The sequence below is a fragment of the Symphalangus syndactylus genome, chromosome 9 (genome assembly GCF_028878055.3).
Source record: "Symphalangus syndactylus isolate Jambi chromosome 9, NHGRI_mSymSyn1-v2.1_pri, whole genome shotgun sequence".
Lineage (NCBI taxonomy): Eukaryota > Metazoa > Chordata > Mammalia > Primates > Hylobatidae > Symphalangus > Symphalangus syndactylus.
The window spans coordinates 109,487,370-109,507,143 of NC_072431.2; the positions used below are offsets into that span (position 1 = coordinate 109,487,370).

At 42.7% G+C, this 19,774-nt stretch overlaps 1 protein-coding gene across 7 annotated transcripts in view; it reads right to left on the reverse strand.

Moving 5' to 3' along the window:
* Positions 1-19,774, reverse strand: part of UNC13B (unc-13 homolog B) — a 247,584-nt gene that overhangs the window by 34,236 nt on the left and 193,574 nt on the right. For 5 of the 7 annotated variants that reach the window (XM_055293824.2, XM_055293823.2, XM_055293821.2 and 2 more), the window contains one exon: positions 2,676-2,722. In XM_055293824.2, coding sequence (XP_055149799.1) covers positions 2,676-2,722 — 47 coding nt within the window. Of the gene's footprint in view, positions 1-2,675; positions 2,723-4,994; positions 5,018-15,720; positions 18,116-19,774 lie in introns of those variants that run through there. The other 2 variants (XM_055293820.2, XM_055293819.2) reach the window with 1 other exon arrangement.

Genomic DNA, 19,774 nt, shown 5'->3' on the forward strand with positions numbered 1-19,774 from the left:
GGATGAGCAACAAAAAACTCTCTGGCCTTAATGAGAAGAACTCATGTACTTGGTTTTAATGAGAGCAAAGAGGTTGGGAAAGTTGGGTAGCTGGGCTGTATACTACGGCTGGTCTAAAGACAGAAATATCCCAACAGAAAAAGTAGGTACTTGTAGCTATCTAGGCAAAGAATGGAACCACAAATTGGGTCAAGTCCAGGAGTTGAAACAGGCCACTCAATATGCTGATTTCTAATAAACAGCTCCCTGAACATAGGCAGTGGGCTTTATTTTTAATGAGATTACCAGACCGAGGGAAGTTCTATACTTAGGACAGCTTCTAAGGACTAAGGTGAAAGAAAAGGAAGAAAGACAATAGGGAATTATTTAGAAAACTACTACATGGCTATATTTAAAAATAGTCTGGATATGTCCCATTGACATGTATGTATTTTACAATTATTAGAAGGAAAAAAACTAAAGATCACTGAAGAAGCAACTGATGCCACAACTTTGGAGCTAATTCTAGAAACTACAATACGTATCTCTTAAGCCAAGAAGTTTTTTTTTTAAACATAAATGATCTTTCAATAAAAGAAGAAGGGTGTAGCTCATTCAATGATTCACCCTTGATTAAGACAAACTAAAAAAAAAAAGATACTGACAAAGCTGCAGAGAAAAGAGAACACTTATACACTGTTGGCAGGAGTGTAAATTAGTTCAACCATTGTGGAAAGCAGTGTGGCGATTCCTCAGAGAACTAAAAACAGAACCACCATTCAACTCAGCAATCCCATTATTGGGTATATACCCAAAGGAATATAAAGTGTTCTACCATAAAGACAGATGGATGAGTATGTTCACTGCAGCATTATTCACAATAGCAAAGACATGGACTCAAGCTAAATGCCCATCAGTGGCAGACTGGATAAAGAAAATGTGATACATATACACTGCAGAATACTATGTGGCCATAAAAAAGAACGAGACCATGTCCTTTGCAGGAACATGGCTGGAGCTGGAGGCCACTATTCTTAGCAAACCAATGCAGGAACAGAAAACCAAACACTGCATGTTCTCTAAGTGGGAACTAAATGATGAGAACACATGGACACAAAGAGGGTAACAACAGACATGGGCCTACTTGAGGGTGAAGGGTAGGAGGAGGGAGAGGGGCAGAAAAAATAACTATTGTTATAGTACTTGAGTGATGAAATAATCTGTACAACAAATCCCTGTGACACGAGTTTAACTATATAACAAACCTGCACATGTACCTCTGAACCTAAAACAAAAGTTAAAAAAAATTGTTTTTTAAAGATGACAAATTGCAAGGGAAAGGAGCATGTAAAAATGTAGCAGATCATCTACCTGATCTTTCTTCTTCCCTGGCCACAAGAGGAAGCAACTACTGAGAATTCTGATGTCAGAAGCCTTTGTAGGAAAAAGGGAAAAGGAAGGTCCAGATAACTAATTGATGGTATTTGTGGGAAGGAGTGGGGAACGGGAAGGTACTTGAACTCTCTTCTCTCTTTAAGAACAGTCAGTTACAGGTTACATTGAGCAGCTTAAAATGACTCTGGTACAATCACATGGGTCTGAAACTCCCAAACAAGAAGCACAGACAGAACATACAGAGCTCAGAAAGGGATGTTACTTATGTCCTGACTACAGTGGAATGGAATAAGTAGACGACTCACAACAGCTGGAGCAGGACCAAGCAGGACCAAGTAACTTAATCAGCCACACCATCAACAATGGAATGGATAGAATGAATAAGATCTAGTATTGATAGCACAGCAGGGTGACTACAGTCAACAACAATTTATTGCCCATTTTACTTTATTTATTTATTTATTATTTTTTTTTTTTTTGAGACGAAGTCTCGCTCTTTCACCCAGGCTGGAGTGCAGTGGCGCGATCTCCGCTCACTGCAAGCTCCGCCTCCCGGGTTCACGCCATTCTCCTGCCTCAGCCTCTCCGAGTAGCTGGGACTACAGGCGTCCGCCACCACGCCCGGCTAATTTTTTGTATTTTTAGTAGAGACGGGGTTTCACCTTGGTCTCGATCTCCTGACCTCGTGATCCACCCGCCTCGGCCTCCCAAAGTGCTGGGATTACAAGCGTGAGCCACCGCGCCCGGCCTATTGCACATTTTAAAATAACAAAAAGTGTAAGTGGATTGTAACACAAAGAAAGGATAACTGCTTGAAGTGATGGATACCCCATTTACCCTGATGTGAGTATTACACACTGCATGCCTGTATCAAAATATATAATGTAACTCATAAATAGACACACCTAGTATGTACCTACAAAAATTCAAAAGCAAATGAAATGGAAAGAAAATGTTTCCAAATGCAGATATTTTTCTAATTTCCTCTTTGTTCTACTTAAAGAGTATATCACCACTATGAAAAGATGGACCAGAAATTATAGAGGCAAGGATGAGAAGGCCCCAAAGCTCCCTCCCCTGCCCCAGGGTAACCATTCGGCAAAGTTCCCTCTTCTGCCTCCGAGGAATCCATCAGCAGAGTTCTCTCCTGTGCCTCAGAGAACCAACCAACCTATAGTGGAACCTTTTCCTTCCCCAGGATGCAGCTTATGAAGCTGTTTCCCCTGCTTCCCAGGGGAAAAGCTAAAAGTGTCAAGAGATACTGAATAAAATCCACGGAAACCTTGCAGTGAATTACTTACCCTTCCGGGAGCCACTGAGGCAGAGAGGGGTCACCATCATCTGGAATCTTTAAAAAGAGATAGGAAACAATTTAGATCCTGGGAAAGATGGGAGATTGCCTGTAATCTGAGCAGCGAGCAGTAGAGTACAAGCCCAGAGCAGTGTAAGTCACATTCACCATGTGGTGACAGCCTGTCTGACATCTAAACCAATGTCCTGATCAGCCAGGGCAACAAGCAGGCTGCCGAAATGAGTAGTACCTGTCTCCTTGGTGAATAGGACATAAGGCAAAGCTCACTCAGGTCCCAGGGCTAAAGTCTACTGGAATGGCAGAACTCATATCACTCTTATATGAGCCATTGGTATAGACAGCAGTAAACAAGCACAGGAGAAGGGCCTACTTAGGCTTCCAGGCCTTGCTAAAGCAAAAGGACACCTTCATATAGAGTCCAGTCTTCTTCCAGCTATAATCCTAAACTCCCTTAATGTACCAGGGTCAGACCTGGTCTCTGGATTCCTATCTCATTTTGTGGTTGGATTTAGTTTGGGTGCCTTGAACCTCTGACTCACTGACACTGAGTATATTCTCTCCATTTAATAAATTCTATATAACAAGAGAACCCAAAGAAAACCAAAAGAAAACAAAATAAACAAAAGCAAATCCTTCAAGCAGCATGCAGAAAGGTCCAAAGCTGCCAGAGTGCTCCAGAGGTCCAACAGCACATGCTTTTTTCAGGCTAACAGGTCTGGGGCTTCCTGCCCCTCCTTGTTTTCTTCCACCCCGTGCCTCCTAACTATCTTGGAGCAACTTCCCTGCCTCCTAACTATCTTGGAGCAAGTGAGCTCCAGAAGGGAGGCAGAATTAAGGTGCTTAGCTTTGAACAGTGAGTGATGTTTTGGAGAGCTAAAGCGGGGAGAAGTTATGGATACAATGAGGCAATACAGAGGAGAATAGGGACAGATAGGACAGAGCTAACGGTGATGGAAAAGTGAGGGAGAATTACCTGGGTCAGCAGTAGGCTCGCATGAATTTTGGATTTAAGACTCCTCTTAGGTTGTCTATGTTTTAATCAAGCCTATCTCCCTACTGACCAGAGCCCCCATTCCACCCCATCTGCCTCCTATCCTTTCTATAGGCAGGATGATATTAGTAATGGGAGGGCCAGGTCCAAAAGGCAGCCAGAAGTGGCTGAAGCAAAAGACAATGGGGATAGTATAGAAGAAACAACAGTAGGTGGGAAGAAACAACAGTAGGTGGGAAGTAACAGAAAAACTGCAAGTCTTCTAAGGTTGCTTATGGAAGGGGTAAGGGTTGAGTGTCGGGGAGCCAATCCCTAAATCCCCAGATCTTACCAACCAGAACTTATTTTCCCTCTGGAAATAGCCACCTTACTCAGCAGGTTCTTATTTCCTACCCAGAGTGAGATATTGCCAGAAACCACTGGGCTTAAGGAAACAAAGTCACAAAAAGTCTTTGAGAACCTGGCTCAGATCATGCACATTTCCTGTGCTCAGAGGGGATAACAATATGTCTGCAAAAGCCTGCACATACAGTACACACAACTTGTGTCTGAAGGAAACACATGGTGAGCATGGATCCTAGGCTTATGGTTTCAGAACATAAGCTTCAGAGTATTCAGTGATCTGCAGAAACTCATCTGAGGAGGATTCACAGTGTTTACTATGGCCCAAATCACAGGCAAAGCAAACCCTCATGGTCTTCAAGAGCCAGTGCTTGCAAGCACAGGGCATTAGTATACTATGCATTCACATGGTTTGGGGAAACCACGTAACAGGTCTACAGAAGCTTGTGCTCAACAGAGAGGTCAGGAAGCCTGTTCAGAGCACAAGTACCTTCACAGGGCCTCAGGCAAGAGGCACGAAATGCCTGCAGCAAAGCCTGCTCTCAAATATAAAGTACACATGCGTGCTGGGCTCAGCCAAGGTTTTACAGCATACGCCAGAGTTTGCAGCAACAGGTAGAAAATGGACACACACTGAGCAGAGTAGGAGAAAAGGAGGGTAATCAGTGTCTGGGGGAGTCAAACTGAGTATAAGTATAAGCACACACATGCTACATTGAATGCACACCCATGCTGGTGCACACACATTCTCGCAGTGTGCTCCAGGGATATCTGCAGGAGCACACACAAGCAAGGAGCATGCACACAAACTGCTTTTCAGAAAAACAGACTGCATGAGCCAAAGCTCAGAGGCACAGATCATGCACGCACATGTGCATGTACACACACACACACATACACACACACATACAGTGCTCGGGAAGGAGGGGAGGGAAATAGACAAAAAAGGACGACCCAAAGGGTCATAGGCACAACCTGAAGGGCTCCTCGCTTTCCTTCTGCAAGGAGAGAAAGAGCAGAAAAAAGGGCAGAAAGGTTAGTAGATTCAGTCCTATAAGTAGGGAACCCACAGAAAATGCCAGCTAAACTCCAAGGGACATGGAAGAGAGGGAGAGGTCCTCGGGACAACTAAGCAGTTCATAAAGCCCAGCTTACTGGCTTCCAGAATCCTTCCTACCTGTATTTGCTGGCCCAGGATTTTTAGTTTGGAACATCCCTGGAGCTACTTAGATCAAGGGACAAAATCTACCCAGGGGTTCCAGCCATCCTTTTCCCTTTTCCAAAGTGGCCTGCATCAAGGGTCAGGGCTGCCAAGGTTGCAAGACCAGCTTTGTTACCAAGGACCACTCCAACAGGCTATCTAAGCTGGCTGAGCGCAGAGTGATTTCCTTCCTCAGAAGCCACATGAGCTTATTCTAGATCTGGTATAAGTCCTCAAACTCCAAAGGCCCTGGTGGCTGAGCCTTTTCCATTTTGCAATGCAGGCTTGGCCATGCATTCACCCAATGAGCTCTGGCCCATTTCTCAGAACTGAAACTGAGTTGGGCCAGGGTAGGGCCTGGAGTTAAGTCCAGGACCAGGATGCTGAATGGCTACAGGCCTGGGAGCATCAACTGGCTGCTTTCCTAATAGAAATCACAGTGATCTAGATGATAAAACCATGACTGCAATCCCAAATCTGATTATTTATCAAACCCAGGACAATACTCTAAAGGAAACTGACACTTCCAGAAGGGTCCAATCAAGCCATAACAGGATAAAAATAAAGCCCAGAGATTACTCCTTTCCTATTCATCAGAGACTACATTGCCTTCTAGGCCATACATGGATAGGCCCACAGTCTTCCTTCTGTAAGGAAAGTCCACCCACCTTGGTCCATTAGTGCCCCTCCATTTTCTTTTCTCTTTTAAAGGCCCATTGATATCACATCACAGGTAGAGGGGAGAATTCAAGAATCGAATTCACAGGTTCCCAATTTTTCAAGCTATTTCTGCTTACTTAATGGGTCATCTGTCCTGGACTAGGTGACCAGGAATCCTCCAACACAGTGCAGCTCCAGGAAGGTGGGAAAGATGAGAAAGACACTTCCTGGAATGGGGACATATCTCTTCCATATCTACATCCCAACCCCCCACCCCCAAGGATAATGTGTTCCTTTTGAGTAAGAAAATTAGGCAAACAATCCTTTAACTGACCCCATGACTCAAACTGGAAATGTACCTCTCCCCCTCCACTATCTTAAATATATTCTACAACCATGTCAAAGTTGATTGTGTCCTTCTGTTCTCCACAGATTTTCCCCATAATGCCTAAAGACTAAAATCAAATCAATCCATTGACAGAGCCATCAAGGCTCTCCATGATCTGGCCCAAATCCCCAAATTCCTCTCCTCTGCCCTCTTTCCTGACCCCATATACATTCCTAGAATCTAATTGTCTTGTTTCACAAAGACGTCACATACTCAAAACCCCAAATATTAATTTACTCATTCTGTTCCATTAGCCTGAAATAGCATCTCACACCTCCTTTCCATAGAGGAAAATCCAACTCTTCCTCCAAAGCATAGTTCTGGGAAGTCTTCTCTGATGCCCACCCAAGCAAGCGTTAAGGCCATCCTAGTGCACCTAAGTTACATTCATTCTTCTCATTGGTATTTAACATATAATGCCTTGACAAGTCCCACCATTGTACAGATGAGAACCAGATCAAATAGATGCAGATTTTTTTTTTTTTTGAGACAGAGTCTCGCTCTGTTGCCCAGGCTAGAGTGCAGTGGTGCGATCTCGGCTCACTGCAAGCTCCACCTCCTGGGTTCACGCCATTCTCCTGCCTCAGCCTCCGGAGTAGCTGGGACTACAGGTGCCCACCACCATGCCCGACTGATTTTTTGTATTTACAGGGTTTCACCGTGTTGGCCAGGATGGTCTTGATCTCCTGACCTCGTGATCCGCCCGCCTCGGCCTCCCAAAGTGCTGGGATTACAGGCGTGGGCCACCACTCCCGGCCCTAGATGCAGATTTTTAACTTCAACTGGGCCCTCTGTGTCACTTGATAAGTCTCTCCATTCCATTAGTCAGCTCCCTCTTCCACTTCTCAAAGGAGTTATAACTAACCTTCAGATACCTACTTTATCACAACACATTAATCACTGCTTAGTGTGTATCACCTAGATATCGCATGCTTAGTTCAAATTCAACATATCCAAACACTAAACTTGTATCTTCCATCTCTAAACGTCTCCTCCTGTCCCCAGCCAGACAATGGATCTCTCCCTCTCTGCACTCTGTCCCTATCCAATCACTCAGCCCTGTACCTTCTACCTCCTAAATATCTCTGGCATCCACTCCTGCCTTTCCATTTCACACTGCCACTATCATCTTCTCTTAACTGGACTGTAACAGGAGACTCCAAGCTGACCTCTCTGCCACTAGATTTGCTCCTCTCCAATCCATACTCCACATTTCCCATTTCGAAATTCTGATCGCATTTTTTTCTTTGCTTAGTTGCATCAATTCTCCCTGTTGCTTACTGTAGCACATAAAGTGCTTCAAGATTTGTACTTTCCCTACCGTTCTAGCTTACTTTCCTTCTGCTCCTCACGTGTCCTGTATTCAAGTCTTACTGAACACTGTCCATCACATCTGAGACTTTTCACACCTCCCTCCCACACCCAGCCTACTGGGTGGACTCAGGCATATTCCCTGACTTAGTTCAAATACTAATTACTCTGTGAAATTTCTTTGTCTGCTTTCCTTCCCAAGGTAGGATTAGGTGCCTCTCCACTAGCTGCCCCGGTCTCCACGATTCTATGTCCACACTTCTAAGACAGTATGTTGTTAATACTGCTTTGTAGTATCATATATTGTAGTTGTCTGTATAAACATCTTCCTTTATACTATTTCTCACTTTATACTACTTCTTCAGAAAAAAAGGATTATATATTATTTCACCTTTGTAGCCTGAGGGCTTAGCACATCACCTATCATTTCTATGTAGTAAAAAAAAAAACTATAACTTTCAGGACTTAGAAAACAACAGCTATTCTAACAAGTGTCTCTTGCCCAACCAGAGAAGGTCTCTTAACCAGTAGCCTGTACCATTTCCAAACCCTGAGGAACTGCTATACTGGCTATTCAGTTTGTCCCACCCGTTGGACAAACATTAAAAAACAATTTTTTTTCTTAAGAATCAAACTTTCTGTGCTTCCTAACTCCCTAAAATGCCTTAGGATTTTTCCACTTAGGTTTAGCTTGCGGGTTAAGTTATAAATGTCTACAAAACAACTGCTTTGCAGGAAAATCCCTGACCCCCTAAGAATGATCTCTCTCACTCTTCCAGACAGTCCATTTTATAAGGAAGTGACATACCTCCTCATCAGCACTCCCCTCAGTATACCCAATAATACAATCTTAACTCCATTATTGAGAGTCAAAAGACTTGAGATGCTCAACTTATTTGAGCCTACATTTCCTTAACTATAAAAAGATAGGCATAAGAACAACTACCTCCCAGGGTTATTGCAAGGATTCATTTCTTAAGAACCTGTTATACTAAGGGCTGGTCATGGTGGCTCATGCCTGTAATCCCAACACTTTAGGAGACTAAGGCAGGAGGAAGGATAGCTTGAGGTCAGGAGTTCAAGACCAGCCTGGGTAACAAAGTGACACCCCATCTCTACAAAACATGAAAAAATTAGCTGGGTGTGGTGGCACATGCCTATAGTGGTGGCATGTGCCTGCATGTGCAGTGCAGCTACTTGAGACTGGGGTGGGAGGATCCATTGAGCCCAGGAGATCAAGGCTGCAGTGAGCTCTGATCACTCCAGTGCACTCCAGCCTGGGTGACAGACTGAGACTCTGTCTTTAAAAAAAAATTTCTAACTAAAAAAATTTTAAAAGAACCTAATGTGCACACTAGGCACTGTTCTCAGTCAGTGCTGGTGATGTGGCAGTGAATGAACCAAACTCCATGATCCTGAGAAGCTTTTATTTTAGTAAGAGGAGCAGATAATAAACAATGGTGAAGATAATGATACTAATCAAACACTTATTTTGTATCTGGCATTTTATTTGGGTAAGCTCATTTATTTCTCACAACTCCACACTGGGTAAATATCATTATTACCTCCACTTCTTTGATAATTAAATTGAAGATCAGAGAGGTTAAGAACGATGCCAGCAAGTGGCAAAGCCAAAATTCCTAACAGACATTCTTGTTCCAGGGTCTGCTTTCCATAAGAAATAACAATATACTATGTATATGTGATAGGAATTTGGCTGAAAAATACAGATAAGGGAAAAACATAATGCCCCCTGATGATGGAGGTAGAGTTGTTATTAAAAATCCAAAAAATGGTTGTTAGGGCGGTCTCATTGATAGGTGATATCAAAGCAGAGACTTGAAAGAAATGAGTAAAGAAGCCATTTGGAGTTCTGGGAAAAAGCATTTTCGGAAGAACATATAGCAAATGCAAAGCCTGAGGTGAGAGCATAATTGCTGTGGAGAAACAGCAAGTTTGCAATAAAGTACCAGTTCAAATAGGGCTCTACAGGCCTTTATAAGAATGCTGGTGTCCATTCTGAGTGAGAGTGGAAATCATTGAGCAGAGAGGTGATATAACCTGACTCATGCTCTATGGGGATTACTCTGATTGTTGTGAGGAGAACAGACTGTAGAGGGACAACGTTCTAGAAGCAGGGAGAGCAGTGAGACCACTGCAGTAATCTAGATGAGAGAAAATGGTGGCTTAAACAAGGATGACAGTGGTGGAGGTAGAGATAGTGGCAAGATTTAAGATATTTTTTAAAAGTGGAGGAAGTGGAATTTACTAATGGACTGAATACAGGTTGTGAGAGAAAAGAGAGAGTCAAGAATGACTCTATGGATTCGGCCTGAGTAGCTGCAAGAATAAAGATGCCACTCATGGGTAAGAAAGACAATAGGAAAGGCAGATTTGGCAGGGGCTTTGGAAGAAGGATCAGGAGTTTGGCTTTGGATATGTCAAATGAGATGCCTATTTACATACATATGGAGGTGTTACGTGGATTTGGAGTCTGGTGTTCATGGAAGATGTTTGGGTCGGAGATATAAACCTGGGAATGCTTATGAAACTCGGGATTGAAAGATTATCATCTAGGAAGTAAGTACAGGAAGTCAAGATTGAATCCCAGGATGCAACAAGGTTGGGAAGAGGAAGAGCAAAGATAACTAAGAAGGAATGGCTAGTAATGTTGGGGGAAAGGGGGAAACCAAGACAGAGAGGTGTTCTGGAAGCCAAATGAAGGAAGTGTTTCAAAAAGAAGGAAATGAGCACAAGGACAGACTGAATATCAACAGAATAGAATTGAGTCCAGACATAAACTCTTACATTTACGGTCATTGATTTTTGACAAGAGTGCTAAGACTATTCAATGAGAAAAGAATAATCTTTTCAACAAATCATTCTGGGACAACTAGATATCCATATGCACAAGAATAAAGCTGGACTCCTACCTCATACTATGCACAAAAATTAACTCAAAACTGGTTGGGCATGGTGGCTCAAGCCTCTAATCCCAGCACTTTGGGAAGCCAAGGTGGGAAGATCACTTCAGGTCAGGAGTTCGAGACCAGCCTGGCCAACATGGTGAAACCTCCTCTCTACTAAAAATACAAAAAATTAGCCAGGCTTGGTGGTGGATGCCTGTAATCCCAGCTACTCTACTCAGAAGGCTGAGGCAGAAGAATTGCTCGAACTCAGGAGGCAGAGGTTGCTGTGAGCCGAGATCACTCCACTGCACTCCGGCCTGGGCAACAGAGCAAAACTCCGTCTTGGAAAAAAAAAAAAAAAGAAAAAAAGATCATAGACCTAAATATAGGAGTAAAAACTATAAAACTCTTAAAAAAAACACAGGAGCACATCTTTCTGACTTCAGATTAACCAATGATTTCTCAGCTATGACACCAAAAGCAAAATCAAAACAAGAAAAAAATGGATAAATTGCACTTCATCAAAATTTAACATTTTTGTGCTCTACCTCATACCCATTACAATGGCTATTACTTAAAAAAACAAAACAGAAAATAACACATCTTGAAGAAAATGTAGAGAAATTAGAAGGAACCCTTGTGCCCTGATGATGGGAATGTAAAACGGTACAGACACTATGGAAAATGGTATGGTGATTCTTCAAAAAATTAGAATTACCATATAATGCGATCAATCGCCTTTGGGGTACATAGCCAAAAGACTGAAAGCAGGGACTCAAAAAGATATTTGTATACCACTGTTTATAGCAGCATTGTTCACAATAGCCAAAAGGTGGAAGCAATGTGTGCCCCAATGAGTGAACAGATAAACAAAATGTGATACATGTGTACAATGGAGTACGATGCAGCCTTAAAAAGGAGTGAAATTCTGACACATTACAACATGGATTAACCTTGAAGACATTATGCTAAGTGGAATAAGCCAGTCATAAAAGGACAAATGTTATTTGATTCCACTTACATGAGGTACTTAGAGCAATCAAATTCATAGAGACAGAAAATAGAGTAGTGGATGCCAGGGACTGGGGTGAGATGGGATGAGGAGTTATTGTTTAATAGGTACAGAGTTTCAGTTTTGCAACATGAGAAGCATTCTGGAGATGAACGGTGGTGATGTGATGGCTGCAGAACAATATGAATGTACTTGATGGTATGGAACTATCATTTTTAAATGATTAAAACGTTCCACATAATATTCAGAAAAAACATGGTTTAAATAATACATTTTATGTTATGTATATTTTACCACAAAAAATTGTTTTTTGATTTTTAGTAAAGACAAGGTCTATGTTGGCCAGGCTGGTCTCAAATTTCTGAGCTCAAGTGATCCTCTCGCCTCGGCCTCCCAAAGTGCTGGGATTACAGACATGAGCCACCAGACCTGGCCAACAGGATTTTTGAAAAAACAAAATAATAAAAAAATGTATGCTTCAAAGGACACTGTCAAGAAAGTGAAAAGACAACTCACAGAATGAGAGAAAATATTTACAAATAATATATCTGATAAGGGACTTATATCCAGAATATATAAAGAATTCTTACAGCTCAAAAACAAAAGGAAAAAAAAACTCAATTTAAAAGTGGACAAAGGCTTAAATAGACATTACTCCAAAGAAGATAGAAAAATGGCCGACGAGCACATGAAAAGATGCTCAACATCATTAGTCACTAGAGGAACACAAATCAAAACTACAATGAGATACCACTTCATATCCACTAGGATGGCTATAATAAAAAAGATAATAACAAGTGTTGCCAAGGATGTAGAGAAATTAGAACCTTCACATGTTACGGGTGGGAATGTAAATACTGCAATGACTTTGGAAAACAGTCTGGCAGTTCCTCAAATGGTAAACAGAATTACCATATGACCCAGCAATTTTACTTCTAGGTAAATACTCAAGAGAATTGAAAATATGGTTCCATAGAAAAACTTGTATACAAATGTTCATAGCAGCATTATTCATAATAGGCAAGAAGTGGTAACAATAACTCAAACGTCTACCGACTGATGGATTTTAAAAATGTCCATCAATAAATATTGTTCAGCCAGAAAAAGAAATGAAGTACTGATACATGCTACAGCATCCTTAAAAACATTATGCCAGACACAAAAGGGCACATATTTTATAAATCCATTTATATGAAATGTACATAATAGGCAAATTCATAGAAACAGGAAGTAAATTAATGGTTGCCAGAGGCTAGGGGCAAAGAGAATTGGGGAGTGACTGCCAATGGGTAAGAGGTTTCTTATAGGGTGATGGAAATGTTCTGAAATTAGATGGTGATGATGTCTGCATAACTATGAATAAACTAAAAACCATTCGATTCTATACTTTTTAAGGGACTTTAAGGTGAATTTTATGGCACATGAATTATAACTCAATAAAGCTGTTATAAATAAAAAGAGGGAAGTGATCATCAACTGTGTCAAATTGCTGACTGATGAAAAGAAGACTGAAAATGAACCATTAGTTTGGCAATATGGTGGACATCTAACGGCCCTGACCAAAGCTATTTTGGTGGAGTGACAGGAATAAAAGAATTGAATTTTATAAAATGCACATCAGAGTACTTAAAACAGTACCTGGCACATACCAAGAAAAAAAAGATGAAAACTAACTCAAATTAATCATAAGCTACAGCTAGTAAGCTTAGGCCCTAAAAGATCCCAAGCAGAACAGTAAAGAAAGCAGAGTTTTCAAATGCTTCGTTATGCTGGTAGTCTCTGTGATACTGAATCAGTTTACTAGGTTAGCTCCAGTGAAGTCTATGTTGGTGAGAGTCTGGCCTGTGTGCTTGTCCTGCTCTATGCAAGGGAGTGCTGGAGCACCCTGTCCATGATTCTGTCTGTAGCCCTCAGGCCAGACTGAGTACTGAGTCTTGGATAGGACCCAGAACTGTGGCTTGCTTTCTTATTGGTGCTTTAGAAAACCTCCTTCTATTCATCACGACTGCTGCTACTACCACCTGCCTACCACGGCACCACAAGTTTCTGCATTGCCTAGAAGGATGCAGCCCAGAAAGGAAACTCTGCAAGCTGAAGAGTTAAGACACAAGTGTCCTCATCATTGGTGCTCATGCTAACATCAGCTCCCACCAATATTTAAAGAGTTTGTAAGAAGTATTGCTTTGATATTTGTTGTTTCTATTGTTGCTGTACTGAAATAATTTCTCAGTGCCTGGGAAGAAAAAAAAGAGGCTGCAAAGTTATGAAGACAGAGAAATCCCTTACAGCTGAGGAATTACTGCCTCAGAAAGCTTCCTGCAAGAGGTGATATATGTTGAAGAACAGGTAAATTCTGCTAGGTTGAAATGGCAAACATAGCATTTTATGTTAGAAGGAAGCATGTATATATGAATATGCTAAGAATAGAAAGTGCAAGGCAAATTTGTATGACAGCAAAGCTTCCTTTTGAAAGACTTATGGTGGGACAGTGGGAGATAAGCCTGGAAACATAAACTAGAGACCAATTGCAGTGACCTTGAATGCAAAGTGAAGGAATTTAGACTCTTTTTGATAAGTTCTAAGAAGGAGCTCTAGGGAAATTTGAAAAGAGAATGACATAATTTTCATTTTTTAAATGTAACTTTATGGCTTAGTATTATATTCATATGATTCAAATTCTAAAAATTAAAAGAAGGCACATAGAGAAAAATCTCCCTCCCATTCCATTTGTTCACCTAATACATTTCCCCATGGGCAACAATGTATCTGTTTCTTACATATCTTTCATTAGATATTCTATACATACACAAGCAGACATTATAAGTGTGTGTATTGTATTCTTTCCCTCTTTTTATACAAATGAAAGCATCTTATACATACTGCTCTGCACTTTGTTTTTTTTTGTGTGTCAATATATCTTAGATAACTTTCCATTTCAGTAAAGAGTTACCTCATTCTTTTTATAGCTACACAGTACTATATCCCATTGTTTGGACGTGCCAATAATTTATTTAACCAGTATTTCCTGACGAATGTTTAGGTTATTTTTAATCTTTGCTATTAAAAGCAATGCTTCAGAAATAGCCTTGTCCATATGTCACTTCCACATGTGAAAACGTGTCTGCAGGACACATTCCTGTAAGTGGTGTTGAGGACTTACAGGGTATATATATTTGTAATTTTGATAAATTTTGCCAATTACCTTCCTTAGAGATTATGCCAATTTATACTCCCATCCCATCAGCAATGTACAAGTGCATATTCCCTCACACCTTTGCCAACACAATATGCTTCATAATTTAGATGTTGCCTTAGGAAGATTAATCAGGTTATATGCATAAGAGGACAACCCCATTTAAATTTAAAACTGGATGAATATAGCATATGCTCTTTGGATAAATTTAATTTTGATTGGGAAGAGTAATTTTAAAGCTACATATCTCCATACTGCCTAGAAAAATGTTCTCTTACTTCCTGTAGTCAAAAAACATTCCATTCGCCAACTCTCAGGTGAGCAGCTTTTAGGGGGAGACGGAAGAAAGGGAATAAGACCTGTAGAGGGCAACATTGGGCTCTAGGGCTAGGTCAGCACTATAAGCAGCTCCTGGATGCCCCAAATCAGAAGTAAGGTTCCGTGTCAGCAAGTCAGATACTAGGAAGAGACAGGTACCTGGGGTAGGGGAAATTCCCACAGGGGCCTATGAAAGAAGCCTCATCAGCTACTGGGGAAATGGCAATCTTATCTCAGCAACAAACCCACGGAGAAGAATTTTTAAATGCAACACAGGACTCTTTCTCAGCCCTTCTAGTGCCTGTGAGCAAATATGTCTCATCCCCAACTCCTGCCTCTCACTCCCACCCGTTCTTTACATCTGATATCCTAAAAGCTCTGCAGCTGCAAACTACTTCCGCTCCAGATGCTCCTCCCTCTTTTGAACAGGTATAGCACCCCAACAAGAGATTGGAAGATAAGGACGGCTTCCTCTTGCTTGAGAACCCTCTTTAGTTCCAATTCAAGCTTCCTCTTGCTTCGGAACCATCTTTCACTCCAATTCCCACAGGATTAGCTTAAGATCTCTACTTGAGTAATTTAGCCTGATTCAAGCTATGGACGTCAACCAACACCTTATTAAACTGGCCACCACACCAGGTCTCATGCTGGCCAGATAGAGGTCATACTTTAGCCAGCTGCGACCCTGTTAAATAGGGACTCAGAATACCTGAGTGTATGTCTTCTACTGAGAGACGGTTTGCCTTCTGTACTAGATCGTGCAAAAGTTTTTTCTGCCTTAGTCTTTTCTCTCTTAGAACATTCTTAAAATTGTTGAGGCACTTGTTGAGATAAATGGTCTCTGTACACACTTGCTCTAGGCTCAGTCTGCCCTGCTTGGGTGATTCAGGCCTGGAACAAGTCTCACTTCCCAGACACGGAGCCAGAGCAAAACTTGGCAATGAGTTATTAGAAGCAAGAGAGAAGTTGCTTGGATCCTGAGGGGTTTGCTCTCCCTGTGTGGAGATGCCAACTCCACCAGAGACCACACTGAGCAAGCTTTCACTCCCCTGACTCCCAGGGCTCTCCAGTGAGCAATCCTGGGCACCCCCTGAACTCACTGTCCCAAGAAGTCGATCACTGTTCTCTGACTGGGAACCACTCTCATTGCTTTCCAGGTCCTCAGGACTGATGGACCCACTGTTCTCCAGCTTCTGAAACACACCCTGCAGAGCAGAACGAAAGTGATGAATTGCTCGGCCCAGTTTACTTGTATAAAACTTGATTTCCACATCCTCATCCTCCTGAGAGCCATCCAGAACACAAGAGGACTTGTCAAAGACATCCTTGAGGACGTGAGCAGCACATTCCTCCTCTTCATTCAGGTCAATATGAACCATGTCACTGAAAGTCTCAGGCCCTATGATAATTTCCTCCATCATGCTGTCACAGCTCAGAGCTGCAAGCCTTCTGGACTTGTCTGCCAAAAGGTCCTCTAGTTCCTTTGAGCTCAGAATATCGAGCCCAGCTTCACAGCCCAGGAGCTTGTCCTCTGCGTTTATTCTCTCTGTCTTCAGCAACCCAGACAACGACAGGCAGCTGCTGGCCTCACTTTTATCGTGGCAGTCATTTTTTGATTTTCCTACTTTACATGCTTCATGTTTGTGGCTGTACTGTTTGAAAAACTGGGACTTCCCAGAATCCTCCTCTTTTGAGATTAATACTAGGGCAGGTTCCTCAAACCGATGGGGGGTAGACAGAGAAGGCTTTTTCTCTGACTGTTCATCACAGCTGCCACTGATAACTTGAGATGTTCTTGATGTTCCTTTTATTTCATCCCCTAGCTTGGGCACATCACTTTCCTTTGATAAACTGTTCTTGAGTAGAAAGCAAGGGCCTTGCTGCTCAGGGGCCTGGTGCTCTCTCTGTTGATCCTGAGCCTTCATCTGATACATTCCTATTATGGGTCCCCTGTCCCCTGTTTCCTTCTGAAGAACTGGTTCATCCTGGTTTAAAGAAGTCTGACTATAATCCTGATGTTGTTGTTGAAAAAATGATATAGACTCCTTCTGGGGATTCTTATAACCCTGTGGGCAGCTTGGTTCTTCTCTGGTGGCAATTCGGACTCCCACATTCTGCAAGAGGATGGATTTCTGCAAGATGAAGTCTCTATGCTCTAGATGGGCAAGCTTCACAACAGTGGGCCTAGGGGAAGGGGATGTGCCTGCCCTGTAAGCCTTTTTAATGTACCTGTTGCACTGCATGCCATTAACACAAAGGTGCGTGGCTAGAAAGCTTTCCACCAGTTCCATAGTATTTTCTCCATCTTGTTCAGGAAGTCCATACAGATACAGAATGGCTTCCTCACTGGGTCTGTCCACATGGGGTTCCTGGGCCTTTTCCCCCTCACACACCTTGGCCAGGGAACAGCTGCTCACCTGTAAGCCTTCTATTTCACTCAGTACTGAGTCTACACAGCTAGAGACTTCATCCACGGAGCCCCGGACTTGGCTCAAGTGCTGCCGCAGCTCAGCAATCTCAGTCTGGAGACGGCTGATGCCTTGCAGCTCTCTGATGATGTATTCTACCACATCCCCCAAAGGTTCCCGCTGTTCACGGCTACAGCCTTGGCCATGGCCTCTGGACCAAAGGGTCTTGGCTTGGTTCCTCTCTGAGGGCTCCTGACAGCTTGTGGTAATGCTGACAGATGAGGGATCCTGAGAACCAGACCCTGAAACATAGGCAGTGGAGCCCAGAGGAAGCTGGCTGTTGTTCTGCTGCCCAAAGCTGCAAAGCTGGGCCAGGTCCCCATCTCTATCTCCACCAATGGCTAAGGCTGCTGACCCATAGCAAGGGGGCAGGGAGTTGTCCTCTGGTAAGGATCCAGCAGGGCCAGAGGATTTGCTCTTGGTGCCACACATGGTCTCTGCCTTAGCCTTATCTGGGGAAAGCCTGGAGGAGGGTCCCAAGGTAACCATGCTTTCTTCCTCTGACTCTTGCAACAATCGCTTCATTTTCTCCCTCAGGGTCTGAGGGGTTCTCTGCTTCTTCCTCTTATTTCTGGTCAGGATGCTTAATAGAGATTACCTTGGAAGGCAACAGCCTGTCCTGCTCTTTTCAGTTTGTTTCTAGCAATTATTGCTGGCTGATACTTTGGGCTTAGCCCACAGTGCTGCCTGGAATGGCCCCATGTGTGGCCTCCAAACCTGGCACATGCCCCTGGATCCTGGCTTGATTTATGCTGTAGCTAGTGAAAAAGGAAAATAGTGCACTCAGGTCAGAAAGCAGCAGGATGATTTTAGTTTGAATCAAGTTGTCAAGCAGGAATAAAAACATTATCTCCTAAGATTATAGGAATCAACCCTGACCTGCCTCCCAACCCCAGCCTTAAAGGCTATGGGCAGTCAGTTCTTTCTCATTAGCTTCCCATTACAGTATCAATGTGAAATTAAAATAAAGTCCTTGTGTTCTGGGCAAGTACCCAAAGTCAACGGTATTGAGACAAGCTGCTGGGAGGTAGATGAGGTAAGGTCAATGAGTAACTCCTTATTTGAACTTTCACAAAATTCAGTACTAGGAGTCTGGCTCAGAAATAAACAAACAAATGCTTAACCACCAAGGCTCAAATCACATACACAGTGAAAGACAAGACATGGAATGTTTCTTTCTTTCTTTTCCAGTTTGTTGTTCTGGTGAAGACTCCACTTACTCAAAAGTTTGCCCCTGCCTGTGCTTATAGCACAAAGTATTTTCCCTTTGTTGAGTGATGGCAACCATTCACTTGGAGAAAGGACAATGGCAAGTATTTTAAACTTAGCAGGAAAAATATTTCTTTACTTAATTCTAGAATAAAGTGGCACAGTATGCACACACTGTCCAGATGTAGGTGGCATTTAGCATGAGAAAGGCAGGTAGCCAAAGACACAGGTATCATGAACTCACAACTGGGGATGAAGGAGGTTTAGGCTTAGCTTGGTGCTCCTGAGCTCCACTTAATACTCTCTAAGGGCTTGCTGCAGCTAATCAATATCTGGGTTTGGCTTTCCTGGCCCACAGAGGATCTTTCAGAGCACCACAATAAGTGATTGTTCAGCACACTGTCCACTGCTCAAGTGTTAATAACAAAGGGTTGCTCTAACCCTCTGCCTGGCCTAGAGAGAATATCACATGGGACACGTGGGGGAGGGTTACCTCACAGAAGGCTCTAGGGTGCTTTACTCTTCTCCAATAAGGGAAAGACAGACTTGCCACCAATCTAGTCCCTACACCCTAAGCTATTGGTGACTGCATTACAGAGGCAGAGATGATGATTACCTCATGTGGAGTGAGAATACATTCCCTTTTTACCGAGAATGTGGAGAGTGTACGGAAGCAGTAGAGTGGGAAGTACAAGGGGGAAAGCAGAGATCCAGGAGGCACATGGGACAACTAATACTCCAGTCCTGCTAGGTCTCCTGGGAGGGGTAAGATGGATTGGTGGGAGACATGCTACTCTTCATGTTCTTTGACCAGGGATGCTTTCCCCATTTTCTAGATTTGATGGAGATTTCTAAATCTTCTAAACTCTGCCTCCTTTTATTTTCCCAGTACTCAAGTTAATCCTAAAAGTGAGAAAATGCCTTAAAGAACACAGGCAGACTGCTCTCATGGCAACCCATTTTCAGGAAAGGCCACCACCTACATCTAGTCTGTGGGCCTGGAATTTAAAAGCATTGTGCTTCCCCAGACTAGGAGGAACCAGGACGAGTCAGAGGACTTGGGATAAAGATGAAGCTGATTCTTTT